Source organism: Piliocolobus tephrosceles, chromosome 9 (genome assembly GCF_002776525.5).
Source record: "Piliocolobus tephrosceles isolate RC106 chromosome 9, ASM277652v3, whole genome shotgun sequence".
NCBI lineage: Eukaryota > Metazoa > Chordata > Mammalia > Primates > Cercopithecidae > Piliocolobus > Piliocolobus tephrosceles.
This window is the reverse complement of record NC_045442.1, coordinates 20,887,384-20,912,607: the sequence shown is the minus strand read 5'-3', so window position 1 is coordinate 20,912,607 and position 25,224 is coordinate 20,887,384. Positions and strand designations below refer to the sequence as shown.

The 25,224-nt window shown below is 40.6% G+C and overlaps 1 protein-coding gene across 4 annotated transcripts in view; it reads left to right on the top strand.

Annotated features, from left to right (window-relative positions):
• Positions 1-25,224, top strand: part of VTI1A (vesicle transport through interaction with t-SNAREs 1A) — a 380,928-nt gene that overhangs the window by 257,354 nt on the left and 98,350 nt on the right. The window contains exon 8 of one of the 4 annotated variants that reach the window (XM_023206621.2): positions 10,760-15,534. The exons of the other annotated variants lie outside the window; for them this stretch is intronic. Coding sequence (XP_023062389.1) covers positions 10,760-10,763 — 4 coding nt within the window. The 3' untranslated portion in view covers positions 10,764-15,534. Of the gene's footprint in view, positions 1-10,759; positions 15,535-25,224 lie in introns of those variants that run through there. 4 annotated transcript variants of the gene reach the window in all.

The following is a 25,224-nucleotide window of genomic DNA, read 5'->3' as shown; positions in this document are numbered from 1 at the left end:
ATAGCACCAAATTCAGTGTTAAAACCAGAATTAGTTTAAAGCATTACTATGTCACATGGTGCCCTGATTTTTTTTGTTTGTTCATTTGTTTGTTTTCAGACACAATCTTCCTCTGTTGCCCAGGCACAATCTCGGCTCACTGAAACCTCCACCTCCCAAGTTCAAGCAATTCTTGTGCCTCAGCCTCCCGAGTAGCTGGGATTACAGATGTGTGCCACCACGCCCAGCTAATTTATTTTTAATTTTTTTGAGCCAGAGTCTCGCTCTGTCACCCAGGCTGGAGTGCAGTGGCACGATCTCGGCTCACTGCAACCTCTGCCTATGGGTTCAAGAGATTCTCATGCCTCAGCCTCTGAAGTAGCTGGGATTACAGGCACATGCCACCACACCTGGCTAATTTTTGTATTTTTGGTAGAGATGGGATTTCACCATGTTGGCCAGACTGGTCTTGAACTAGGCTCCATGGATCCATCCACCTCGGCCTCCCAAAGTGCTGGGATTATAGGTGTGACCCACCGTGCCTGGCTGTGCCCTGTTTTTTAACCTTAATAAATTATATTACTTTAGTAGGTACCTGGGTACTCTCTGGTATTAACTAATCGGGCCTCCTTTTTGGCTCAACCATTCTTATTTTAAACTCAGTAGTGATCTGATGTTTTTTAATGAATAACTTTAATTCCAACAACAAAGAAAAGGTGGATAAATCTGCCTTGGTTACAATAATAAGCTGTTAAAGGCAAAATTATACTTTTTATACTTTTCACCAATAATGTCTACTACTAGATGTATTTTTTTTTCTTTGTGAGATAGATTTGCCCCTGACATGTGTTGATAAGTGTTTTCTTTATAAATGGAATCCATTTAAATCATTACTCTTTGGGAAGCGTTTTTTTTTTTTTTTTTTTTGAGACGGAGTCTCGCTCTGTCACCGGGGCTGGAGTGCAGTGGCCGGATCTCAGCTCACTGCAAGCTCCGCCTCCCGGGTTCACGCCATTCTCCTGCCTCAGCCTCCCGAGGAGCTGGGACCACAGGCGCCGCCACCACGCCCGGCTAGTTTTTTGTATTTTTTTAGTAGAGACGGGGTTTCACCGTGTTAGCCAGGATGGTCTCGATCTCCTGACCTCGTGATCCACCCGTCTCGGCCTCCCAAAGTGCTGGGATTACAGGCTTGAGCCACCGCGCCCGGCCGGGAAGAGTTTTTAAACTGTTCAGAATGCACGATCTTAAAAATATTTCTGGGCCAGGCGCGGTGGCTCACGCCTGTAACACCAGTACTTTGGGAGGCCAAAGCGGGCGGATCACCTGAGGTTGGGAGTTCGAGACCAGCCTGACCAATATGAAGAAACCTCATCTCTACTAAAAACACAAAATTAGCCAGGCATGGTGGCACATGCTTGTAATCCCAGGTACTCAGGAGGCTGAGACAGGAGAGTACTGTCAAGTGAACCAGGAGGTTCACTTGAACCAGGAGGTGGAGGTTGAACCAGGAGGTGGTTGAACCAGGAGGTGGAGGTTGCAGTGAACCAAGATCGTGCCATTGCACTCTAGCCTGGGCAACAAGAGTGAAACTCCGTCTCAAAAAAAAAATTGCTAAAATTTGGAATATGATGCATTATATATATAATTAATGTACAGTATATGCCTGTATATGTATATTTTAAGTAGACAATATATAAGCAAAATATAGGAAGATGAAACATCATATATTATTTACATCACACCAATAAATTCATATTCAGGTTGTAACATTTGAACATCTGCTACTTCACTCATCCTCACTAATGCTATTTTTCAGATCTTAGATTTTGATAGGTGCACTGTGGAGTGTAGAAATAATCATTATTTAGGTAGCTAAAAAATAGCTTGCCAAAACTAATAATGAAAGTTATTCAAGATGTTCTGTCAAAATCCTTTCCAATTAGTGTTGAGGTCTTGAAGGGCCAAGCTTAGCTTTTTATTAATATGTTAGATTTATTAATGTATTTTTTGATATATGCATAGTGTGACTGTCTAATACATCTCATGATATTGCATAATTATGGTACTTTTAATTTGTTATATCCCAGTCTTTTCTTCGGTCTTATTTAAAATTCAGAATTACTTCATCGTTTCATAACTAATCACTCATTAGGAAGCTGTGCCATGTACTTGAGGTTACCTCTAAGGCAATTCATATTAACAATAAACTAGAGAAATTCCTGGCTACTTGACTGTCATTGACCAGTTTAAATATTTAAAGTCATCATCTGACCCTTTGTCTAACCACTTACAGAAAATGAAATAAAGGTTGTATACAAAATGGGAGAAAGAGAAGCCCTTTCAAATAGTCTTTTCTAACTGAAGAAAACTAGTGGTGCTGTGAGTAATGAGATTCTTAGATAACAATTATATATATATGACCCCACAGGGACAATACGTTATTTTTAAAATAAAGGGCCTGTTTTTCTTTTTCTTTTTGCTTGTTACTTTTCGCCAAGACATAGGCATTTTAGTGTGTCATTCTACAGTTGTCAAGTTCAGACTCATTGTTAATCATAATAATAATTTTAGATAGCTTTTGACTTGTTTTTGTCTTCTGCAAATGATGAGAAATTGAAACTGTTTTTAATGTCTTGCTTTACCCAGATAAGTGAACATGGCTAGAAATTACAGTGGTTCAACCACTTGTTTATGGAGGTGTTTGTTGTGTATATTATTTAGATCTTGTCCCACTCTCTAATTCGTAGTTGAATGATGTTAAAATTTGATCAGCATAATGCTGTAACTATAGTAGTGTGATTTAACTAACATTCAATCTACATGGTAAAAATTACGCTAGGTCCAGTAGGGATACAAAGATGATGGTGTTATGGATACCTCTTATGAGGTAATGAGATAATTAGGGTCTATGTTATTTTATTTTTAATTTATTTATTTTTCAGAGGCAGGGTCTTGCTCTGTCAACCCAGCCTGGAGTGCAGTGGCACAATCATAGCTCACTGCAACCTTCAATTCCTGGGCTCAAACAATCCTCCTGCCTCAGCCTCATAAGTAGGTAGGACTATAGGACTACAGGCACGTGCCACCATGCCTGGCTAAGTTTTTAAGTTTTTGTTTGTTTGTTTGTTTGGTTTGTTTTGTTTTTTTTGGAAACAGGATTTTGCCATGTTGCTCAGGCTCGTCTGAACTCCTGGCCTCAAGTAATCCTTCTGCTTCAGCCTCCCAAAGTACCTGATTACAGTCATAAGCCACTGCACCCAGCCCCTCTATTTTAGAATTTGAATTGGTCAGGGTTCTTAGATTCAGAGGGATAGAATCAGTAGCTAACTTAAGCAGAAAAAGATTCACTAGAATAGCTTACAGACTCTTTGGGAAGGCCAGTGAAACTCTTGTAGATGCTACACAGCCGTGAATTTCAGCAACAGAAGAGGCAGTCGGACTGTTCTGGGAGGTCTCACTGCCTCACTGTTATTCCACATGGCATCCGTGATACTAGCTTCTATACTGACTCCATTATGACTGCCAGAGCTGTCCCAGAAGAACCAAAGGCAAGCCTCTCTTCTCCCTCTATGCATTCCCCCCACAAACACACATTTATGGGAAGTGCACCCATCTCTTTCCTTGTGGCCACTCACACTGCTCATATCCACTTTCCAAGTTTTGCCCAGGCTCCTCCAGAATCTTGGCCACATCCAGAACCTGGTAGCAAGAGACTTTTGGAAATGTCCTTCTTAGCTTTCTAGCCTTGCTGTCAAAGAAAGGCTGCTAAAGAGAATCAGAATCTGTGTGGACTGAGTCAATTCACAGTACTCCCAGAGATGCATAAAGGAGGGATTCTCAAATTGTACTCCAAGGAAACTTAACATTTGCCCACCCACCTAAAGGTTACCAAGGAGGAAGAAAAGGCAAAACAAACAAGACTTCATCTAGAGAAGCTAGTTCCATGTTAATTTGGTCATCTGTTGGGCATGTTTATAATCGTCATTTGAAAAAAAATTCTTTTGTCGTTGTTTTTGTTGTTTTAAGTTTGAAAACCACTGCTAATCTACAGTTTACATTCATCAATCTTCTATCTTTTGTGTTAGATGGACTGTCACAAATGTAACCTAGGATTCCTTTCCATAGCAAACCTTTTAATAGAACATTATCACGTTCGTAGCCAATATTTGAAAATGACTACAAATCATGTGCCTCTCCCACATCCTCAGAGAAAGTTCTGCTAACAGCCCCATTCATATTAGGGTTTTTCATGTGAAGTTGCCACCTCCTGAGAACATGTCTTTTAGTTATTTCAAAGCCTTTCCAGCATCTTCTCAGAAACCCTCAGCAGTGGAGGGCAGCCCAGTCATCATAGCCATAGGGATAAAGGGAGTGGACACGTTTAATTACTCTCCAGCTACTTTATTTCATTTGACTTCAAAAACAAAATTAGCAGTAGCAGAAGACAGTGGTTACATGGGGTTAAGTTAATCAATGTGTGCTAATTAAATAACTGTTGTGCCTATGCCATTAATGCCTGTTTCAGATGGTAGAGAGCTCTTAGTCTTACCTACTTCGGTCTCTGTACTCTCAATATTTTGCCATACAGACTAGATTAAAGGGATATAATCTCTAAATTAAGTAGGAAAGAGACAAAGCTATTACCTGCATGCATATTGGTCCTCGTGAAAGGATTGTAATTGGGACCTTTTCTCTTACGGTCTCTAGAGCATCTCCCTCCATAGCACATGTGGCCTTTCCCACTCTCAACCATAACTGCTTTCGACTTACATGTACTCAAGAAACCTGCACTTTTGCTACCAGTCCGCTACTTCTTTGTCTTTCATGTGTTTTCAGGATGCCCTGACCTCACCCCTCCCTGTCATGCAACATCAAAACACAGACCTGCTTTGTCACCCCAGAAACAGCCCAACAGCCCAACAGTTCTTTAAAGCCACAGAAGCTTTTTTTCATACACTCAACATGTTGATCATGTTGCTCCCACTTGCTTAAATCACCTTCAGAGTATTTTATTTTTGTTTTTTAACACAAAAACAATGTGATGAGTTTGTTGAACTCCTTGTAATTTTAAACAATAAAACCTAAATATTTTAAAACTATTACTTTCATATTTATTATTGAATATTTTGAAAATTCAGAAAGGAGTAAAGAACAAACTATAACTCCCTTTAAGCCTCATCCTCTATTGAACCATTGGGGGTTTTGGGGGGGGGGTTGTCTTTGTTTTTTTGAAACAGGAACACATTTTGTCACCTAGGCTGGAGTGCTAGAGTACAGTGGCATGATCATGGCTTATTGCAGCCTCAACCTTCCTGGGATCAGGTGATCCTCCCATCTCAGCCTCCCAGGTACCTGGGACTACAGGCATGTGCCACCATGCCAGACTTTTTTTTTTTTTTTTTTAATGAAGTCTCACTTTGTCACCCAGGCTGGAGTGCAATGATGCAATCCTGGCTAACTGCAACCTCCACCTCCCAGGTTCAAGCAGTTCTCCTGCCTCAGCCTCCTGAGTAACTGGGATTACAGGCACGCACCCCCATGCCTGGATAATTTTTGTATTTTTAGTAGAGACAGAGTTTCACCATGTTGGTCAGGCTGATGTAGAACTCCCGACCTCGTGATCTGCCTGCCTCAGCGTCCCAAAGTGCTGGGATTACAGGCTTGAGTCACCTTGCCCAGCTATTGAACTATTGTTAACAACTTTGTATATATTCTCTCCCCTTTTATGTATATTTTACATACAAATAATTGAATGTTTTATTGGCATTTAAGTTTTCAAAACCTGTGTGTGATTTGCTGTTACTTTGAATAAAAATTTTAAAGTTATTGTCCTAAATTGGAAGATGATGTATTTTAACATAAAGAATATTAGACTCTGCCAGAATTATTTATTTGAGATTGACTATGAGCTGTAAAAGTCTGTTTGGTTCATGTAATTGCCTTTGCGTTTTTTTGCTACCCTCAGCTGTAAAACATCAAACAAAATTAGCAGCTGCAGTCCTGGTTGCACTTCATTAAACATCTAGCCAATGTTTTCACCCCTGTTCCTGGTGAAGTTTATTTAGGTAAAAGGTTGATAACATTCTTTACCGCCAAAGAAAGCAGATTTTTCTTTCATTTCTGTTAGACAGTTCTATCCTGATAACATTGAAGATGTTAAACACGAGGACTCATTGCTTCTCACTGATATTAGTGGGCCTGTCCTTCCGCTGTGCTAGCCAGGTATATAAAGTATGTAATTTCACATGCAAAAGAGAGTAATTGTGTGGTATGTGTGTACAGCATGTATATTACTATAGGTTTGTTGAAATACAAAATAATTCTGAAATGTTTGCATTTTGAAAAAGACTTGGCCTTCACCAGGCACTAATGCACAGTATGCATTGTTTTTACATGGGCATATTTATATAAACGGGGTTACAGGTCTGTGTAAACAAGTTACATTGATTATAAGAGCTAATATAAGCTTGGGAATATTTGTGTTAATACTTCAGTTTTTTCAAGTAAGGTCCCACGTATTTCTTACCTAGAAGACTGTTTTCTAAAAGTGGTAAAAAGAAAAACATACATCTCTAATGTTTTTAACTGTGCCAACTACATCTTTGACAAGATTCTTTTAGTTATTCTACTTATTAGAGATATTTGTAAAGGAATGTGTTCTGCATACTAATTAGCATTAAGCAGTATCTTTGACAGAAGCGAGTCACCAGCTATTCTAAGAAATGAAGAAATTTTGGATGGCATGGAATATTTCAAATATTTCACCGCTGAACAGTCTCACTCATAATGGTCAAATACACCAATAATTGCTGCTTGTATTTCTCTAAACATGGAATTATGTTGTACATGCATCCATTTTGTGTAGCCTTTCCCATTTCGCCATTTGCCGTGAACATTTCTTCTTAACCGTAAATAGTCTCCTAAAAAGATGTTTCATAGTTACACCGTCTGTCTCCTAAGAGCGCAAAGAGCAGTACTTGGTTTCTGGGTGGAACCAAGAAACCGTCCCACAGTTGCCAGTAGTTTCTGAATCTATGGGCTTGCTGGCCCTCCAGTGTCTGTTGTCAGTTTTCTTAAGGATTGTCCTGGGAGGAGCATATGTCCCCTTCCTCACCTCCATCCTGTTCCTGATTAGACCTCCTTCCTCTGGTATATATTCTCCTTCATGTCACTCACCATCCTCCTCCTTAAATCCCTGATTAGTCTCTGCCTTCATTTCATTTTAGTCACCATTTCTCCCCAGGAATTGGCTCCCTTTTTTGTGTCCCTTCTTTAAGAGTGTCTGGTTGCTTTGCTGACAGATGCCTCAGAAAAGGGACAGTAAGTTGAAGCCCTGTATTTTCATAGATAAAGTGTATACGATGAAGATGTTTGACCTCTAGTTCCCTAAGAGTGTCTGTCTTCAGACAGAACTGCCCCGCCGGTGCCTTGGGTAGGCCTAGGCCTCTGCTGGCCCTCAGCCTTCTCTGCAGTACAGCCTCTACCTCCCTTCCCAGCCACCCTCCCCTCGCTTGACCTGCACCTACCAGCCAGCCAGGGCTGCTCCCTGCCTACCAGACTTGCCTCTTGCTCTTATCTTGCTCATGCCATTCCTCCTGCCTGGACATTTCCCAATCTGTAGAAATGGGGTTTTGCCATGTTGGTCAGGCTGGTCTCGAACTCCTAACCTCAAGTGATCTGCCTAAGTTTGGCCTCCCAAAGTGCTGGAATTACAGGTGTGAGCCACCACGCCCAGCTCAGTTAATATCTTTGAATTTTATTCACTTAGTACTACTGCAGAATAATTATAGAAATTGCACGTGGTTTATATAAAAGCATGAAATCCCCTAACTTGGTTATATTTTTTAAGCAACGTCCAAAGAGAGGCCACTTCCACTTTGGGGTTTACTCTGAGTTCATGCTTTGCCTAATTTTTTCCCAGGTCAGTAGCATAACGTAACTAGGAGAGTCTTGAGGTATCTGCCTTAGCTCTGAAGAATCTTCCTCAGCTTTCTTAGTCGGTCTGCATTGTTGTTCATGTGTATATGTGTGTCTGTGTGTATCTGTGTGTCTGTCTGTGTGTGTGTGTGTGTGTGTGTGTGTATGAGAACCTTCAATTTTAAAATAATATTACATTCCAAATCAAATTCTGCCTCAAAAGAGCTATTCTTCCACAATTTTCTGCATTTCTGTACAGGTTACAAAATGTCACAATTCAGTAGGGCCAATTATTAGATTTTCATTTAATGGGCAGTTTTAATGTTCTCAGAGAATCTGAATAGTAATAACATTTTAAACCAGTGCATTCCATTTAAAGACTCATAGCCAGTTCTTCTCTCTTTGAGCACACCTAGTTATATTTTTGGGTATCATTTAAATTCAGGCTCCCAATCTGTAGAAAAAATCAATGAGTTAATGAATAGCTTCATTCTGAAAACTTTTAAAATATTTTATCCTAATTATAAGGCATATCTAGTGACATTAATTTGGCGAAATCCCAAATCATCAGATTGTGCAGAATAGCCCTTACCAAGGAGTAATTTAGAGAATTTTCAGTTTAACAAATGTACTGTTTTTAGGACCAGATCATGGCTTTGCTTACTCTCAGAAAAACTTTCTACTGTTAAGGTTTAGGGGCCATGTCAGTGTAGGTCAAACTTCATGCTTTTTATTCACAGTTGTGTTTGTTTAGCGTATTTTATTTAACCTATTAAATGAAAAGCATTCCTACTACTAATAATCACCCCTGACATTTGTATAGCAAATTCTTATTGGTAAATCACTCCCACATGCGCTGTCTCCGGGCCTGGTGAGCTTCAGGCCATACTCCCTGACCATACAGTGAGTCATTGGTAAAGCCAGCCCTCGAATCGGAGCTGGCCAAGTTCAAGACCAGTGACTTTCCACACATGATTCGTGTTTGTTCATGTAAGTAAACCACCCCAAATTTTGTGGGGAACAAGATGGAGAATACGCCAACAAAGTGATTGCTTTGGAGTCATTTATATTCTACTGTGTGGTCCATAGCTTACCAACTGTGTCCTCTGGGACAACAACAGATAATGAACCCTCTAACCAGATCGAGGCTACAGTTTGTGAGAAACCCACAAAGCAGCCATCATCTCAGTCTTTCCTAGAGTGTGGTTCCCTCTGTGTGGTTTTCTATTTTAATCTTTGTCCCACTTTATCTTAATCTATTCTCTGTCCATTCTCCAGCTGAAGACACCTGACGCATTCATAGTCTCAGGGAAGTAGAAATCATTTATAAGCAGTGCTTGATGACTCTTCATGGCTGCCCAGTAAAAGGAGCCTCTGCACCCTTGCTACTCCTTCAATATTTGAATGAGTGACCCAATTAGTAATAGAACCTAGTTCTCCTCGTTCCCAGTCTGCTTTTCTGTTCATGACCTATACGCTGCTCCATCTTCTTCAGATATATCCTGCCTGGATGTCTTCATTCTTCTCACCCTCCCTCCCAGCCAAAAAGTTGTAGGTGTCACACTCTGCAGGGCTGGCCACAGAGTCACCTAAAATTTACTCTTGCAAATCTCTTTTTATTGGACTGGGACAGAAAGAAGTTGGAGTCCTCATATGTATTTTCAGTAAAAGCTCCTGACTGTGGAGTTATGAAAAGCAAAAACTGCCTGGAAATGCTCATCTTCCTAATGATTTGTTTCTCCGCTAGGCCCACAATAGAACTCGATAACTCTATGTGGTCTAAATGGTATAATACAGCTAAATGAGATCAACTATTATCACACACACACACACACACACACACACACACGTATTGAATGATATAAATCTAGTTAAATGTTTACTCCAGAGGGGGAAGAAAGGTAAAAGGGTAGAATACATGCAGAGGGGTAGGGGTGTGAAACTAAGAGAGGCCTTTCCCTTCCTAAAGAAGCTTTGCTTACATGCGACACATGCCCTGATAAGGAATAGTGTGCATTAGGACAGACTTGCCCTCCCTAATTTTCCACTTACACTTCAGTTTCCACTGCTCCGTTCTCCAAGCATGTGAACTGATTTGCTTCTGTTGCCGATGGAGACTGGTGCAGGTTCAAGGGATGTTGATTCCATAACATCTCATTGTGCTATATGCAGATTTAATGGCTTTAGACTGTCAGGATGTACTCCCCCATTGTTGTTTTTAAATTTGGGGTGGCAGATGTTGAACACCTGTGAAACTGAATAGGGCAAAAGCTGCTGCAGATGTGGGGAGGCCTCAGAATGCTGGGGACACATTCCACTGACATCCTGTCTCTCCATTCCTGTTGGGCCTCCAGTTCCTGATATAGGACCCCCGTCCTAGCTTTAGGGATCCCCTTTCTGTGTTTCCATGGCCATCAAGGCTGCCCAGAATGGTCCCCACTGCCTAGTGCCTTCTCAGCCCCTTAGATTTGAGATGGACACATGGTCCATATGAAAGACCCCTCCCTCCTTAGTTTCCTTCTGTCTCTGACCACCGCACTGCATGCACCAGCCCAATGGAGCACTAGTATTCTCTTACAGAACTGTTGGTTATTACTTAACCCTCTTAGTAATTTAGAATCCAGAGCTTTCCTTCTCAGTTTCAAAACTTAAGGACCTTGCATATGATTTTTCAGTTTCAAAACTGAAGGACCTTGCATATGATTTTTTTTTACCATTATTGTCAAGATTATTGTCATCATCTTAATTGCCATTTATTTTAAGAGTACTTCAATGCTAACAGCTATATAAGCATTATCTCATTTAGTTTCATTTAAGTGTCAGAGCAAACCTATAAGGGAGGCATTATTGTTTTCTTTTACAGATGAGGAAACTGAGGCTTAGAAAAGTTCAGTAACTTGCTCAAACTCACACAACTCTCAAGTCTCAGATCCAGGATTACAGCAGCTCCAGTCTATCAGCCTTAAGAGCACAGATCTCCTTGTCTGACACCTGATACCAGCTGGGTTCTCATCATGCAGTCAGCCTCCAAGAGTATAAGTAATTACACATAGTCAAAGAAAAAAATCTGTTTAAAATCAGGTTATGCCTTTATCAATACATTTCGTTTAAGCTATCAATGATGTTTTCAGTTAACTTAAGAATCAAATCTTTATAGTCTGGAAAATGCTATTCAATCAAAAAACACTGACTGAAAAATCCAGCATTATCTTAGCAGATAACATTCAAGTAAGTAAAAAATTGGCCTACATAACTCATCTGGAAATTATTATGAGCCAACCTTTTCAGTCTTCCATGATGTGCACTGTGTTCATGGTTCTCTTAGAATTGTCATTGGTGTTGCAGGTTATAAGTTATATGCGTAAAATTAAAACCAAAACTTACCCATCACATTTGAGCCCAAATATTTCCTCTTTTAAGTTGTACCCGTAACTTTGAAATCAGGGTTAAACCACAGGCTTATGTTTCTTATAGCTATTTTTTTGAAATATTTGGGTTCAATCATACCTGGTAATTTGGTGGGCAGTGATGGGGTAGGCTTGAGAATGTTCAAGAACAAATTGCACCATTATCATTCAGTTCTCCTTAATCTTACAAAAAAAGAAATGAAAAACCACTTATTACTGAATTTTAATACCTTCTGAATCTTCCAGCAAAAAGAGGGAAGATAGCACCTAAAAGAGTAATCTAAACACTGAAAAAGGAGTGGGAGGAAAGAGAGAATCCCAAGTAGTAAACCATATTGACCTACCAATTATGATGATTGTTTTTAAAATCACAGAGTGTTGTGGAAAAAAGTTGTCTTTATGGTACCAGGTTTGTGGAGTCCTCTTTGTTAAAACCTTAGTAGATGAAGTTATGAAATCGAGCCTAGTTATTCTGGAAGCTTCTTAGTGGGGGATAAGACGGCTGGATGAACTGGGAGGACAGTAAACGGTGGAGGTGGAAACCTTATTCATAAAAATACTGTTGTTCATATGTTAAAAAAAAAAAAAAGACATCTCGTGGTTTTCATCAAGAGCTGTAGTCAGTGAGCCTGTGTACTTCCTTTTCCCTGTCAGATAGTTGTTCCTGGCTGGAAGACATTTTATGATATTTATTTGATGACACACACCAGCTGGGTGGATGAAAAGCAACTGCTCCTGGGGATGACCTACTTCAAGGGCGCAGTCAGCTTCTGAGGACTTCGGCAGGTTATCCTGAAATCATTTGAGTTCATCTTGATATCACCTGTTGAACATATCTAAGACTGGTGTATTTGCAGACTCGTTGTAGGCACAGTTGCTAACCCCAGGGAAGAGATTTCGGAGTCAGTAACTACTTTGTCAGTGTGTTGAGACTGGGAAGACATGCTGCTTTACCAAACCCACTCTGAGCACATGGAGTGCTGTTCTTGGCACTCGGGATGTGAATCAGCCCAAGGACCTGCCAGCTGGGAGTGGACCCTGTAGAAGGGAATCTAGTGGGAACAAAAGTAAGTATGGTCCAACACAGAAGGGATGGATCTGAGGTAGCAGGCATAGAGGATGAGGATCCAAGGTGAGGGGAAAGGGCCATGAAAAAAATTCTGACCAAGTGTTCTCCTGGGAGCTTCCAGGACAGAGACAGATTTCCGGTTGAGATCAGGGAAGAGCAAGGAATATTTGAAACGCATGGAGACGCTGTCGCCAATTCATCCTTTGAAGCCAACATGTCTTGGCATGTTCATTTCTATTCTACAAACATTTATGGAACACATGCTGTTGAGACATGGCAGGCCTTAGGTAGTGAAGATAAAATATAAATAATCCACGTCTCTCTCCCAACATATATACTCTAGTGAGAAAACATACCTAAACAAATTTTGTTATAAATTTGAATATAACATATCCATATGTGTACACAAGGAGTTCTTAGCCAAGTTGGAGTTCCTGGAGTTGGTGATACCTGGCCTGAGCTTTAAAGAATGAGTGTGTGTTAGCCAATGAAGAGAGAACAGGGACATGGAGGCATTAAAACAATATGTTGTGCCCAGGAGCTACAGATTGAGCATCCCTAATCTGAAAATCCAAAATTCACAATGCCCCAAAATCCAAGTTTTTGAGCCCCAATATGATGCTCAAAAGGACTACTCACTGGAGCTCTTTGGATTTCTGATTTTTGGATTAGAGATATTCAGCTGGCATGTTATTTTGCATATATTCCCAAATCCAAAAACATTAAGAACTCAAAACACTTCTGGTCCCAAGCATGTCGGATAAGGGATTCCCAACCCGTACAAACTGTTACGTTTTAGTTGAGAAAAAAAAGACAAGGCAGGAACCAGGGTTTGAGCCAGTGGGTACCTCAGAGGGGCTATAGGTTCCCCATCACCCCAAGAGCCCCTTGCCATAAATGCTGCCAGGGCCACCCCAAGCAGACATATAGTTGGAGTAAGGGGACTGTGCTTGTTACGTAAATGCAGCTTCGTAACAAGTGCCCTTGCACCTCTGCTGCCCCAAGCTCCTCTGTATGGAAAATCTAGAGTTTCCACCGAAGGGACATTGGCTCAGTGCTGAAAGTTGGAAGCTCTGAGTCATGACGAATTGGAAGCTTACATGTTGATTTACAAGGCGTCTTTGCCCATTACATTTATTTACATGTCCAGAGGTCATGGCCTAAAAGGCTTGGCTCCAAATATGATATGCCCTTTCTATTGTTTATGATATGACTCTCCATTCAATTCTCTTTTTCTCTTCTCCTGGTTATCTGTTGCTGAGTTGCAATCACCCCAGAAATGCAGTGGCTTCAGCAGCAATCTCTCAGGATTTTGGCGGGTTAGGAAAATCGGGGGTCGCTTGGCTGGGTGTTCTGGCTCAGGGTCTCTCGTGAGGTTTCTTTAGACAGAGATCAGAGCTGGAACCATGTAGTGGGACAGGAGCCTGGAGTAGCTGGGGACTGGCTAGGCACCTCCCTCTTTCTGTTGTCATTAGTCAAAAGGCCCTTCCATGTGGTCTCCCTGCATGTGCTGGGGAGGGCAGTCTTACGGCATGGCAGCCTCAGGCTTGGCAGCCCAGGGCACCTAAGGTGAGAGCTACAAAAGTGAGAGGCAGAAGCTGTGTGGCCTTTTCTAACCCAGTCTAAGAAGTCACACAGTGCCACATTCTGTGCTGCATTCTAGTCAACAAGACAGTCGCAAGGGCTTGCCAAGGTTTAAGGGGATGGGGTAGGACACATACCCCACTCTTTGATGCAGGGGTGGCAGGTTGAGGAAGACCAGTGGGGCAGGAAATATTGTTGCAACCAGTTTTGGAAAATACAATCTGCCACATCCCGGAAGAACATTTTCATCCGCTCATGTAATCCTTTAAGTTACATAAAAATTAATTTACTCATTATGGTGTCGCCCACAACCTTCCTTGGTCCCTTCCCACAGCAAAATCCAAGGCTCAGTGCACACACACAAACCACAAAACTCCTGTTGTCTGAATGAGAGTCAGTCACTCAAGTGTGTACTGTCCCCATCAAGATGACGACATCTGATAAGGATGTATCCTGTTGCCCCATCTTCTAGGAAGCTGCACTTCCATCCATTGTTAAAGCCAAATATCGCTCAGATCTTTCATGGAGAGGCCCCTTTGAAACTAACCCCAGCAAACTAGAGACTCAGGAGTGAATGATTTAAAATCTCTATTTACTCTGCACCTGGGAGATTGATGGTACTCTCATAACAATTTGGCGAGTGGCACTTAGTGGAGTACTGAATGTTCTAGAGAGTGAAAAAAGAGAAACTAAAAGAAAGGCCCAGACTTTGGGCTCAAGGAACTTTAAAAACTGAAGCATTACCATGTTCATGGTAAGAAATCTTCTGATTTCAACAATTTGTGTAAATTTTACATTTTTTAGTAAGCACTATTTCAAGTGTGCTATCTTTAACAAGGACTTTAATTCTTGTTTTTGCACATATGTAGAAAACAGAAGTTGAGTTCTTCAAACATTTGTTATCAAAAATATATGATATATAAGCACTGAATTGGAAGATTGTTTTCCCCCTTGGACAATCTAGAAAAGAATATAGTTCTATTCTGAAATCCCTTCCCATTCAAGAGTTATCCAAGCAAATAGTGTTGACCAAGGTGTTGAATGCACCAGTAATAATAATGCTACCCTTTCATAAAGCTAAGTAATCAGGAATAATGCTGAAAATAAGAAGACAGTCATTTATTTACTCTATTTGGCATTGTTAATACTAATAATGTATTTCAACACAGTAAAATTGCTAGATAATGCTTTTGTGACTTTTATGCAGGTTATTGTTATTTAAATGAACAGTCGACTGCACTGTAATGAAGAAATGCATGCTTTTCCCAACTCATTTATCAACCAGAATTCTAGGAAAATGAGAATTTGTGTCTGCTTTCATTCACAGAGCAAACTGGAGGTCACTGTTTTCAATATGAACCTTTTTTTAGCTTTTCAACAGTGAATAATTAGGAGCTGCTGCTTCTGAAATTACCTGTATTCACTGTAGAGAAGGAAAGACTTTTATCTTTCACGATGAAATACATTTTCTCATTCAAACTTTGTCATTCTTTTTTTAAATGGCATTTTACACCACTGAGTCGATCTTCGGTAGTAAAATAAAAGAAATATATTTTGTGAGCTGCAATAGCCTTGTTTATTCACCTTTACTTCCTTAAATTTCATCTCCTCCTTGAAAAATGATCCAAATGCAAAAATGAGTTTAAAGCAGTTGAATGTACAAAGCAATTATCTGCATGAAATGCTATTATACAAACATACATGTTCCTTGCACTTTGATTAAATGGAATTGATTCTTGATCCTTATCGATTATGTGCTTCTATTGTTTTTTAACAGCTTTATTGAGATATAATTTATATGTTATATAATGCACCCATTTAAAGTGTACAATTCAGTAGCTCTTAGTATATTCACTACATTGTGCAACCATTACCACAATCAATTGTAGAACCTTTTTTTTTTTTTTTTTTTTTTGAGGCAGAGTTTTGCTCTTGTTGCCCAGGCTGGAGTGCAATGGCGCGATCTCCGCTCACAGCAACCTCCGCCTCCCAGATTCAAGCGATTCTCCTGCCTCAGCTTCCTGCGTAGCTGGGATTACAGGCACGTGCCACCACGCCCTGCTAATTTTGTATTTTTAGTAGAGATGGGATTTCTCCATGTTGGTCAGGCTGGTCTCAAACTCCCGACCTCAGGTGATCTGCCCGCCTCAGCCTCCCAGAGCACTGGGATTACAGGCGTGAGCCACTGCACCCAGCCCAATTGTAGAACATTTTTATCACCCCAAAAAGAAATCTGGTTTCGATTTATAGTCACTCCCCCTTTCCTGCCAGCCCCTGACAACCACTAGTATACTTTCTGTCTCTATAGATTTGCCTATTTAGGTATTTCATATAAATGGAATCATACTATATGTGGTATTTTGTGTCTGGCTTCTTTCACTTAGTGTAATGTTTCAAATCTTCTTATTGACAAATAATATTCCATTGTATGGATACATAAATTTTATTTGTCTGTTTATCAATTGATGAGCATTTGGGTTGTTTCTACTTTTTGAATATTGTGAACAATGCTGTCATGGACGTTTATGTACAAGTTTTTGTGTGAACATACATTTTCATTTCTCCTTGCTGTCTACTTAGGAGTAGAATTGTTGGGTCATGTGATAACTCTCCATAGCTTTTGAAACACTGCCGAACTGTTTTCTAAAGTGGCTGCACTGGGCCGGGCGCGGTGGCTCAAGCCTGTAATCCCAGCACTTTGGGAGGCCGAGACGGGCGGATCACGAGGTCAGGAGATCGAGACCATCCTGGCTAACACGGTGAAACCCCATCTCTACTAAAAATACAAAAACTAGCTGGGCGAGGTGGCAGGCGCCTGTAGTCTCAGCTACTCGGGAGGCTGAGGCAGGAGAATGGCGTAAACCCGGGAGGCGGAGCTTGCAGTGAGCTGAGATCCGGCCACTGCACTCACTGCACTCCAGTCCGGGCGACACAGCAAGACTCCGCCTCAAAAAAAATAAAAAATAAAAAAAAAAAATAAAGTGGCTGCACTGTTTCCCAGTCCCACCAGCAATGAATAAGTGTTCCAGTTTCTTCACATCTTCACCAGCACTTGCTTGTGTCTGTCTTATTTATTACAGTTTTTCAAGTGGAAGTGAGGAACTATCTCCTGGTGGCTTTGATTTGTATTTCCCTAATGCCTAGATGTTGAACATTTTTTCATGTGCTTATTGGCCATTTGTATTTCTTCTTTGGAGAAATGTCTGATTCTATTGAGTTTTTAAAACTTCTTTTGCCTCACCTCAGGCACGTGGTTAGCAGAACTGTTAGAAACAAATATATCTTCCTAAAGGGAGGGATTTTCAAACAAATTTATATATCGAAGATGTTCTTTTTACCATGGTAGTACTTTAGATTATGCAATAACTGAATTATTCTCAGGAAGCAATTTGCTTCTAAAACTTTGTTTTCCATTTGGCTAGGGATACGGATATTAGTGATCCCAGAAGCATACATAGAAAGATCAGCTTGTCTAATTAACTCATTTTACCAATTAGGAAAGCAAGGGCCTAAGAGGTGAAATATGTGGGTCACATGGAGAATTAATGATAGAGTTGGAATTGTATCCAGGTGAACTACAGGTATCTGAAATTCTGTGTTTATTTTAGAGAGAATATAGCACTTTGCCACTAGGTTCTCAACTGATTTTTTAAAAATGGTGAAAATGCCCTGCAATTTACTCAGTGACGTTTATTGTTGAGTATTTAACACATATTATTTTATTTTATCCTCATAGAAGCATATGTAAGATTGATACTTTTATTTTCTCCTTTTATGTGTGGGGAAACTGAGGTTAGCTCACTTTTTCAATGGCACCTACATAGTGAGTGGCAGATTTTCTGATTCCGAATCTGCCGTTCTCTGTTTCTTCTGATCTGTCTGATGAATGAAAGACAGCATCAGCATATTGCTTCCTGTGCCATCTTCCAACTTCTCACTGTCACTGAAGCAAATAACCGATAGGTGGCATCAAGGAGCACTCACTTGCCATTGCCATAATTAACAGTTATTTAGCAACGCTACTATACCAACTTCAGAAGTAGAATATATGGTTCTGTGGATAGAAGAATTGTTCAAATGTAAGAATATTGTACCATAAGGGACCAATAACAGAACAACTTACATTCACAGGGTACTTTTCAGTTACAAAGCATTTGACTTACACTTTTAATTTGATGCTCACAATTTGGCAAGCTTTTCATTGTCTTTATGTACTTTTAATACTCATGATGAAACGAAGGCCTGAAGGGCTTTAGTCACACAATTCTAAAGTCTGAGGCAGAGCTGCTTCTCAAAACAAGTCTCTTGGCTCCTGTGTAGTCTCGTGTATTCCCTCCAGTGTACCATCCTCTGCCAATGATGTGCTGTTGGGCACTCATTTGAAAGAAGAGGAGACTTTATACCATTATTTCAGACAACAACAGAGCTATGAACAAGTAGAAGTTATAGGGAGGCTAATTTTGAACCCATATAAAGAAGAATTGATCTGTCCAACAATGAAATGTGTTGTCTTATGAAGGAGTGAGGTCTCTTGTCATTGAACTGTTCAAGCTAGGGCTGACTGACCATCTGGAAGGATCCTGCAGAAGGCATTTCTGCACTGGGGGAGGTGGGGAGTGTGTTTGTGGTGCTGAGAGATGTTAGATGGCACCTAAGAGCCCTTTCAACTATGAGATTGTGGATCTTCGTTCTTAGAGAGTAAGCTGGTTTAAGGGGTCCTCTGTATCCTTATTGAGGAAAGAGAGTTTAGCTCTGGTGTACTCTTATCCTGCAAAGTTAAGGGTACAGAGTTTTCTCTTTAAAAGAAAGTAACCAAATTTATCAACCTGGATTACTGGTTTGTAAAAGGTTAGAACAGCTGTTCCCATCTATGTTAACAGATGCTGCACACAACAAGGGATCTATATTCAGATAAGATTTGACTATCGCAAGGACAGAAAACCAAACACCACATGTTCTCACTCATAGGTGGGAATTGAACAATGAGAACACTTGGACACAGGGTGGGGAACATCACACACCGGGGCCTGTCGTGGGGTTGGGGCGGGGGAAGGGAGAGCATTAGGAGAAATACCTAATGTAAATGAGGAGTTAATGGGTGCAGCACACCAACATGGTACATGTATACATATGTAACAAACCTGCACGTTGTGCACATGTACCCTAGAACTTAAAGTGTAATAATAAAAAAATAAAAAATTTTAAAAAAGATTTGATATGAGCCTGCAATGTGCTGTTGTTCTTTGTGACTATCCAAGAGAAAGAGAAAAGAAGCAGCAATTCCAAATGTGTTTTTTAGTTTTGTAAAGTGTTTCAGAGGCCAGTCGCTCTCAGCCCTTGTTGCTCATGAGAATCACCTGGGGAGCTTTTTAAAAATCAGTTGCCCAGGCCCCACCACAGAACAAATTAATCATATTCTCTAGTTCCCAGATACCGGTGGGTTCCCAGTATCTTAACAGCTGTCCCGGTGATGCTTACGTGGAACCAGAGTTAAGAAGAGCTCGTCTAATCAGTCTAGTCTGAGCATGAATCCAGGCAAAATCTGGACATTTGCTTTTGTAATTCAGCTTCTTGTCTAGCATTCCTATTATCAATTCAAAGCCAGTGCTCTTTAGTACAATAAGGGGCAGTGTCTCACAGTGGTTCACACTGCTGCTCTTGAGCCAGACAGCCTGGCTTTGTCCACTTACCAACTTTGTGATGTCAGGAAGGTTATTTTCATCACTCTATGCCTCAAGTTCTTTATTTGCAAATTAAGATAATAATAGTAGTTACAAAGTAAAGGCTAAAGTTGATAAAGACCCAAAAGAAAATTAAAACTCTACATATCATGATATTATAATTACCACCATCATCATCGTCCTCCTCATCACCATTATTGTTTTGTTGTTGGTAGCAGTGGTATCCTGCTAGGTGTTAGAAGCTAGGAACCTATTGAAAAAGTGCTCTTCCCTGTACAGGACTACACCTGGCTTTACTTGAAAACTAAGAAGTCTTAGCAACATTAGCAACATACTTCCTCAGTTCTAGAACTTCCCAATGAAGTGGAATGTTTTGCATCGGACTTTTTGCAAGAAGCTCAGGCTTGAACCCAGTAACCTGTGGTTCCATCCAACATTTGATTCTACATTAAGATCAGGCCACAGCTCTGCAAGGTGAGGGCCCAGACTGAAGGCTCAGGCTGGGTTTCTGTTTAGTAACTGGGAAAGGCATGTACTGCATGCGGCAGGCTGACCTCCTGAATCTTCAGGGCAATCTCAATTTCGGATGGGCCACCCTGCTGATCAGATCTGTGGTTCGGAAGGGATGGTTACTGTTAAGCAGGAGGCAAGGGCTCCAAATGCCAGTGTCCTAATTGTGTAAAAAGTAAATATAATTTGAATATGTGGGATAGCCTCAGAGAAAAATCAAAGAACACAATTAAGCATAGTTTCTATTTAGTTTTCAGTTGATGAAGGAATAATTTGAAGTTGCTCTAGTCACTGAGAGTACAGTAGCAATAGTCCTCCATTCTCTGGGATTCAGGGCAGGCGCAGACATTATGTGCATATTACAGGTTTTCTAGCACACAGATTCTATCAAGATAGCCTCTAACTGCGATTGTGGAAACTGGTGGAATATTCCTAGCAGGAGCTCAAAGGATTGTAAAGCTGAATAACATCTTTGTCTCAAGAACTTATATGAGAAACTTTTTTCCCTTTTTCTCCTACAGGCATTTAGTGGTTCACCATTGCAGACACTGCATATCTTTGTATCCCACACAGTCCCCATGTTAATAGTTGTTTGCTAGTTGTGGTCATTTAATTGAAAAAAGCTGGCACAGAGATATTACAGGTCCCAATAGGTCATTTCTGTATCAAGTATGGTGTTATTGCCTTTAACCAAGCCCTGTCCAAGGCCAAATTTATTACATGCATTAATAACATATAAGAGGATAGACAGGGAGCTGAAGAAAAGATGTGTGTGGCCTTTAACTATGCCAGTCATCTATAGTTCAGAGGGTTGCTTACCGTGGCATATTGCCAGCTGTGCGTTATAGAATTCCAGATGGCATGGTACTATTGGTACTTGTTTTGGATTTGCCCTGGGAAGGAAGTTAAAGAGGACGCTGAACTATGGCTGAGATCCTTTTGCTTGCCTCTTCCAGGGTAGATCCTGGAAGGCTCTGTCTCCTCCAACCAATCAGAAAGCTGCCCCGACCTCTCTTGGGGATTACGAACTCAGCACAAATTGCCCTTTTCCCGTGAATTTCCCATGCACCTAGTATCCCTGCACTAAGAGGACAGTGAGATTGCCGCCCCTCATGTGATCTGTGTTCACCCTCCCTCAGACCCCAGAGCTGGGGCAAGTTTGGACATGAACTCAAAGACTCTATAGATAAGGGTTGTGTTTTCATTAGCTTGCCTGTCTTGCTTGCTTTATATTCTGTGAGATTTCCTTCCCCCATACCCCCATTTTTTGGATAAATAAATAAATAAATAAAACCCTTTTTACAGAAATTCACACACAGAGACAAAGTAGTGTCATGAACCCACATGTCTCCAACAGCCACCTTCAACAGCCACCAACATGTCACCCTTCTTGTTTTATCTTTCTCTCCTCTTTTTCTTTTGTTAGAGTATTTTAAAGCAAATCCCAGATATCTGATTTTACCTGTAACTATGTCAGTATGTATCTCTAGCACATACAGCATAACTTTTGAAAAACGTAATCACTATTTAATAATGATTGTGTAACCTGTCTGGGTTCAGTATTTCCTAATTGTTTCCAAAGCTTTCACAAATAGTTGGATGGTTTAAATCAGGCTGAAAACAAAGTATATCTGTTGCATTTGGTTGATCTGTCTTTAAACGTTCTTTAATCTATTACAGATCCTCCTCCTGTTTTTATTACATTTATTTGTTGAAGAAATTGTCCTGTAAAAATTTTTTTCCTATAGCTTATTGTCCTGTAAAAATTTTCGTGTTATGTATTTGAACTATTGCATCTCCATGGTGCCATTTAACATATTTCTCTTTCCTCTGTACTTCCTGTAAATTAATAGTTAGATCAAATGACTTAATAAGATGCAAATTCAGCTGTATCACATCAGGAGGCACATAACATCTGTTTGCATTACATTTATTGAGTTCAAGATTGATCAGTGGGTTTAGGTGTGGTCAGCCTTTCATCCATTATGAAGTTCTCTATCAACCGGTTAAAATAATAGTTTTAGCAACCATTGATGATCACTGCCAGCATTCATTAGGGATTACAACATGGTAATGTTCACTTTTGTCATTCAGTTTGCATTTACTAGCTATTATTCTATCGTATAGAAGAACTTACTATCATCAACTATTCAGTTACTCTGAAATACGGTTCGTATAAGAAAGCAGCATAAATGCCTCTGTTTATGAAATAGTTTTCAGATTTTTGAATGGCACCAGCAATCTCCAAAAGTGATCAGTGGCGCTTGTTTGTGTGTTTGTTTTGAGCATCATTATAAACCCGTGGGCTTTTATCTGTTTTATAGGTGTTAGATGTCAGTCCATTACTCTTTGATCAGTGAGATCCCCTTCAAGTTGCCTCTTTTGCCTTTTAACGTGATTCCACTAGTCTTTTCTGTCAGGATAAGATGCCATGGGCTCCTGGCCCAAACCTGGAAGCAACTATTTTTGCAAGGAATCCTGATTCCTCTCCTTAGTAAACAGTAAATAAAGACTTCAGTCTGGTCACCAAGGGTAGACTGCCCCTGAAATGATTATGTTTATGTTGAGTGGTGACACAGTCTTGCTTGGTATCTCATCGTTCCTGCTCTCTGTAGGCATCTGGTTCCACCTGGATACTCCCTCCCACCACAGTCTTGTAATGGCCAGTGTTCCTTGTGATTCCACCTCCCTCTCCAACCAGATCCTGCTGCTTCTCTCAACGCTTTCATCCTCTCCTTCTAAATCAGATACCCCAACACATCTCTGGGCTTCTAAGACACCAGAGTGGGGAACACCTCTATAATGCTGAAGAATAATAGTACCCTTTCTTACACAGACTATTTTTATGTTTTTATTTCTTGAAGGGAGTCAACCTCCTGTTGCTGTCCAAGCCTTCAGTAGACAAATTTAGTCTTGTTCTTAACCCAGAACAACCGTGCTTTGAAACACCATGGAAACAGGCAGTCCCAGCTCCATACCCAGGGAGGCTTCATGAAACCAACCATCCCCTCAGGTGTGTGTGTTTCCTAGGAAGCGTGGGCAGTTGCATGTTGAAATTCTTAACTAGGGTTGCCAGGTAATGAAAAAGTGTTACGGAGTTAATCGTAACCATTTTGAGGCCACATACCTATTTGTACATTTGATGAAAACCATAGAACTTCTCTCTGGAAAAATGTATGTACACACAAAATTTTACAGACAATTTCATGGGCTCCAAGGAGCTCAGGGTATCTTGGAGTTTAATTTGTTTTCATAAACTAGATCCTGATGTGCTCTGGCTTGTTGGAGGCTGCCCAGTTTGGTGGTGAGTCTGGACAAGAAGGCACATAGCTGATACCAGGGGGCCAGTTTCAGATCACTGCACTCAACATTATTCTTTGGTGTCGAGGTACTCCTGGTGCCAGTCTAGAAACCATTTATTGTCAGTCCATGACATCAGAAGTGTAGAAACTGAGAACAGGCATCTAAAAAAATTTATAGCAATCTGATGTTGTCACAACATGCAAGCATATAGTCCTTGGACTTGTCTCATTGAACAGGGCACAAAGCATTTTGGGTGCTGATGAGTTCACATGGTGAACCACGCAGCACACAGTGGGGGCTGCATAGCAGTCATGCGAAAAGGTCCCGCCATCAGTTGTCGACAGGTTGGAAATTAAACACCAGAACCCAAACTGGCCCTTCATTTCAGATAGTCTAAGAAGCAACAACAGTGAAAGCCAGAGTACCTTTGCTCACCCTACTGTCTTGTTGTTTTAGCCTGTCTTTCTCCACTCTATACTTCTACAAAGTACACCTAGAACAAGGCATAGTGTTGATATTCAGTAAATCTTTGCTGAACGGTGAGCAGAGCAAAACTGTTGCCCAAAAGGAGAAACCACATTTTCTCCCTAATGATACCCTGCAGGGAAAAAAATTTTTTTTGATAATTCCTAGAAAGTTGAAGCTACTTACATGAAAAAAATGTGATAGGAAATAAATTATAAGCAGTTATTAACTTCACTGAATATTCTCATAGCACGTGAAATAGAGTAATCTTAAAGAGCTGGTCCTCACTGTGGAAGCTGTGAGGCTTTCGGGATGGTTTGTATTTCAGTGTACATGTTGTATGAATTAACAAGTCAGTAACAAATGTGATCCATTTACAGGGCAGAAAAACTAGAGTGGTCTCAAGTATAATGATAGTCACAGTGGGAAGAATATAATTTACTTAATCGACAGAATAAGAGTTTATTATAAATGAAAGGCAAACGAGATATGGTCATGCATTCTCTGCCTAGTTTTTCCCTTCTCTCGCCCCTTTATGTCATCTCTTTCTGTCTTCCCTGAGGGTCCAGAATTAGTAAAATCTGTTCTTTGAAAATCTTGCCTTTAAAAACTGGGCTTGTGAAAAGTCACCAGGCAGCCTGAGGACCGACCAACCTAAGAAGGGGTTTAATCCCAACCTCACAGCCCCTCTGCACCACCCCCATACCCAGTAGGGTCCATTCCACACCCCTAGTAGCACATCTGTGACACAGCAGGCTGCTGGGGGGACAGTCTGAACCCAAAGTCACCAGCTGTCTTACTAACCAGAGAAAGGGATTTTACCTCAGGACAGTTTCTCAGGTTCTGTCGAACCAGTCCCTGCATAAAGAGACAGATTTCCTTCTTTCCTTCTTTCTTTTCTTTTCCGTGCCCCCCCCCCCCCCACCCCCCACCGCCGCAAATGAGTGGATTCAGAAACGTTATCTGCTAAAAGTAAAAGAAGAAGAAAAATTGAGAATATGTCACACAGGTGGTGTAATCAGTAGTAGAGGGTGTCTGGGTATGTGTTGCAAGAGTGACACCTGGTTTATGTTTATCAACAACTAAGTGAGCTATAAAATTTGTGGAAATAACTTTGCTTTTTAACATCCCTTTTGAACAACACAGGCCGTTTGCCCTATCTAATAAAAAGGAAACAGTTGTCCTGCTTACCATGCATGGGACACTGAAGGGATAAAGCAGTTTGTCCACAGTATGTGGGCCCAGAAATACACAATAGCTAAAGTCTGATGTGACCTTTGTCTTTGCAAATAAAGAGACTGATAACCCA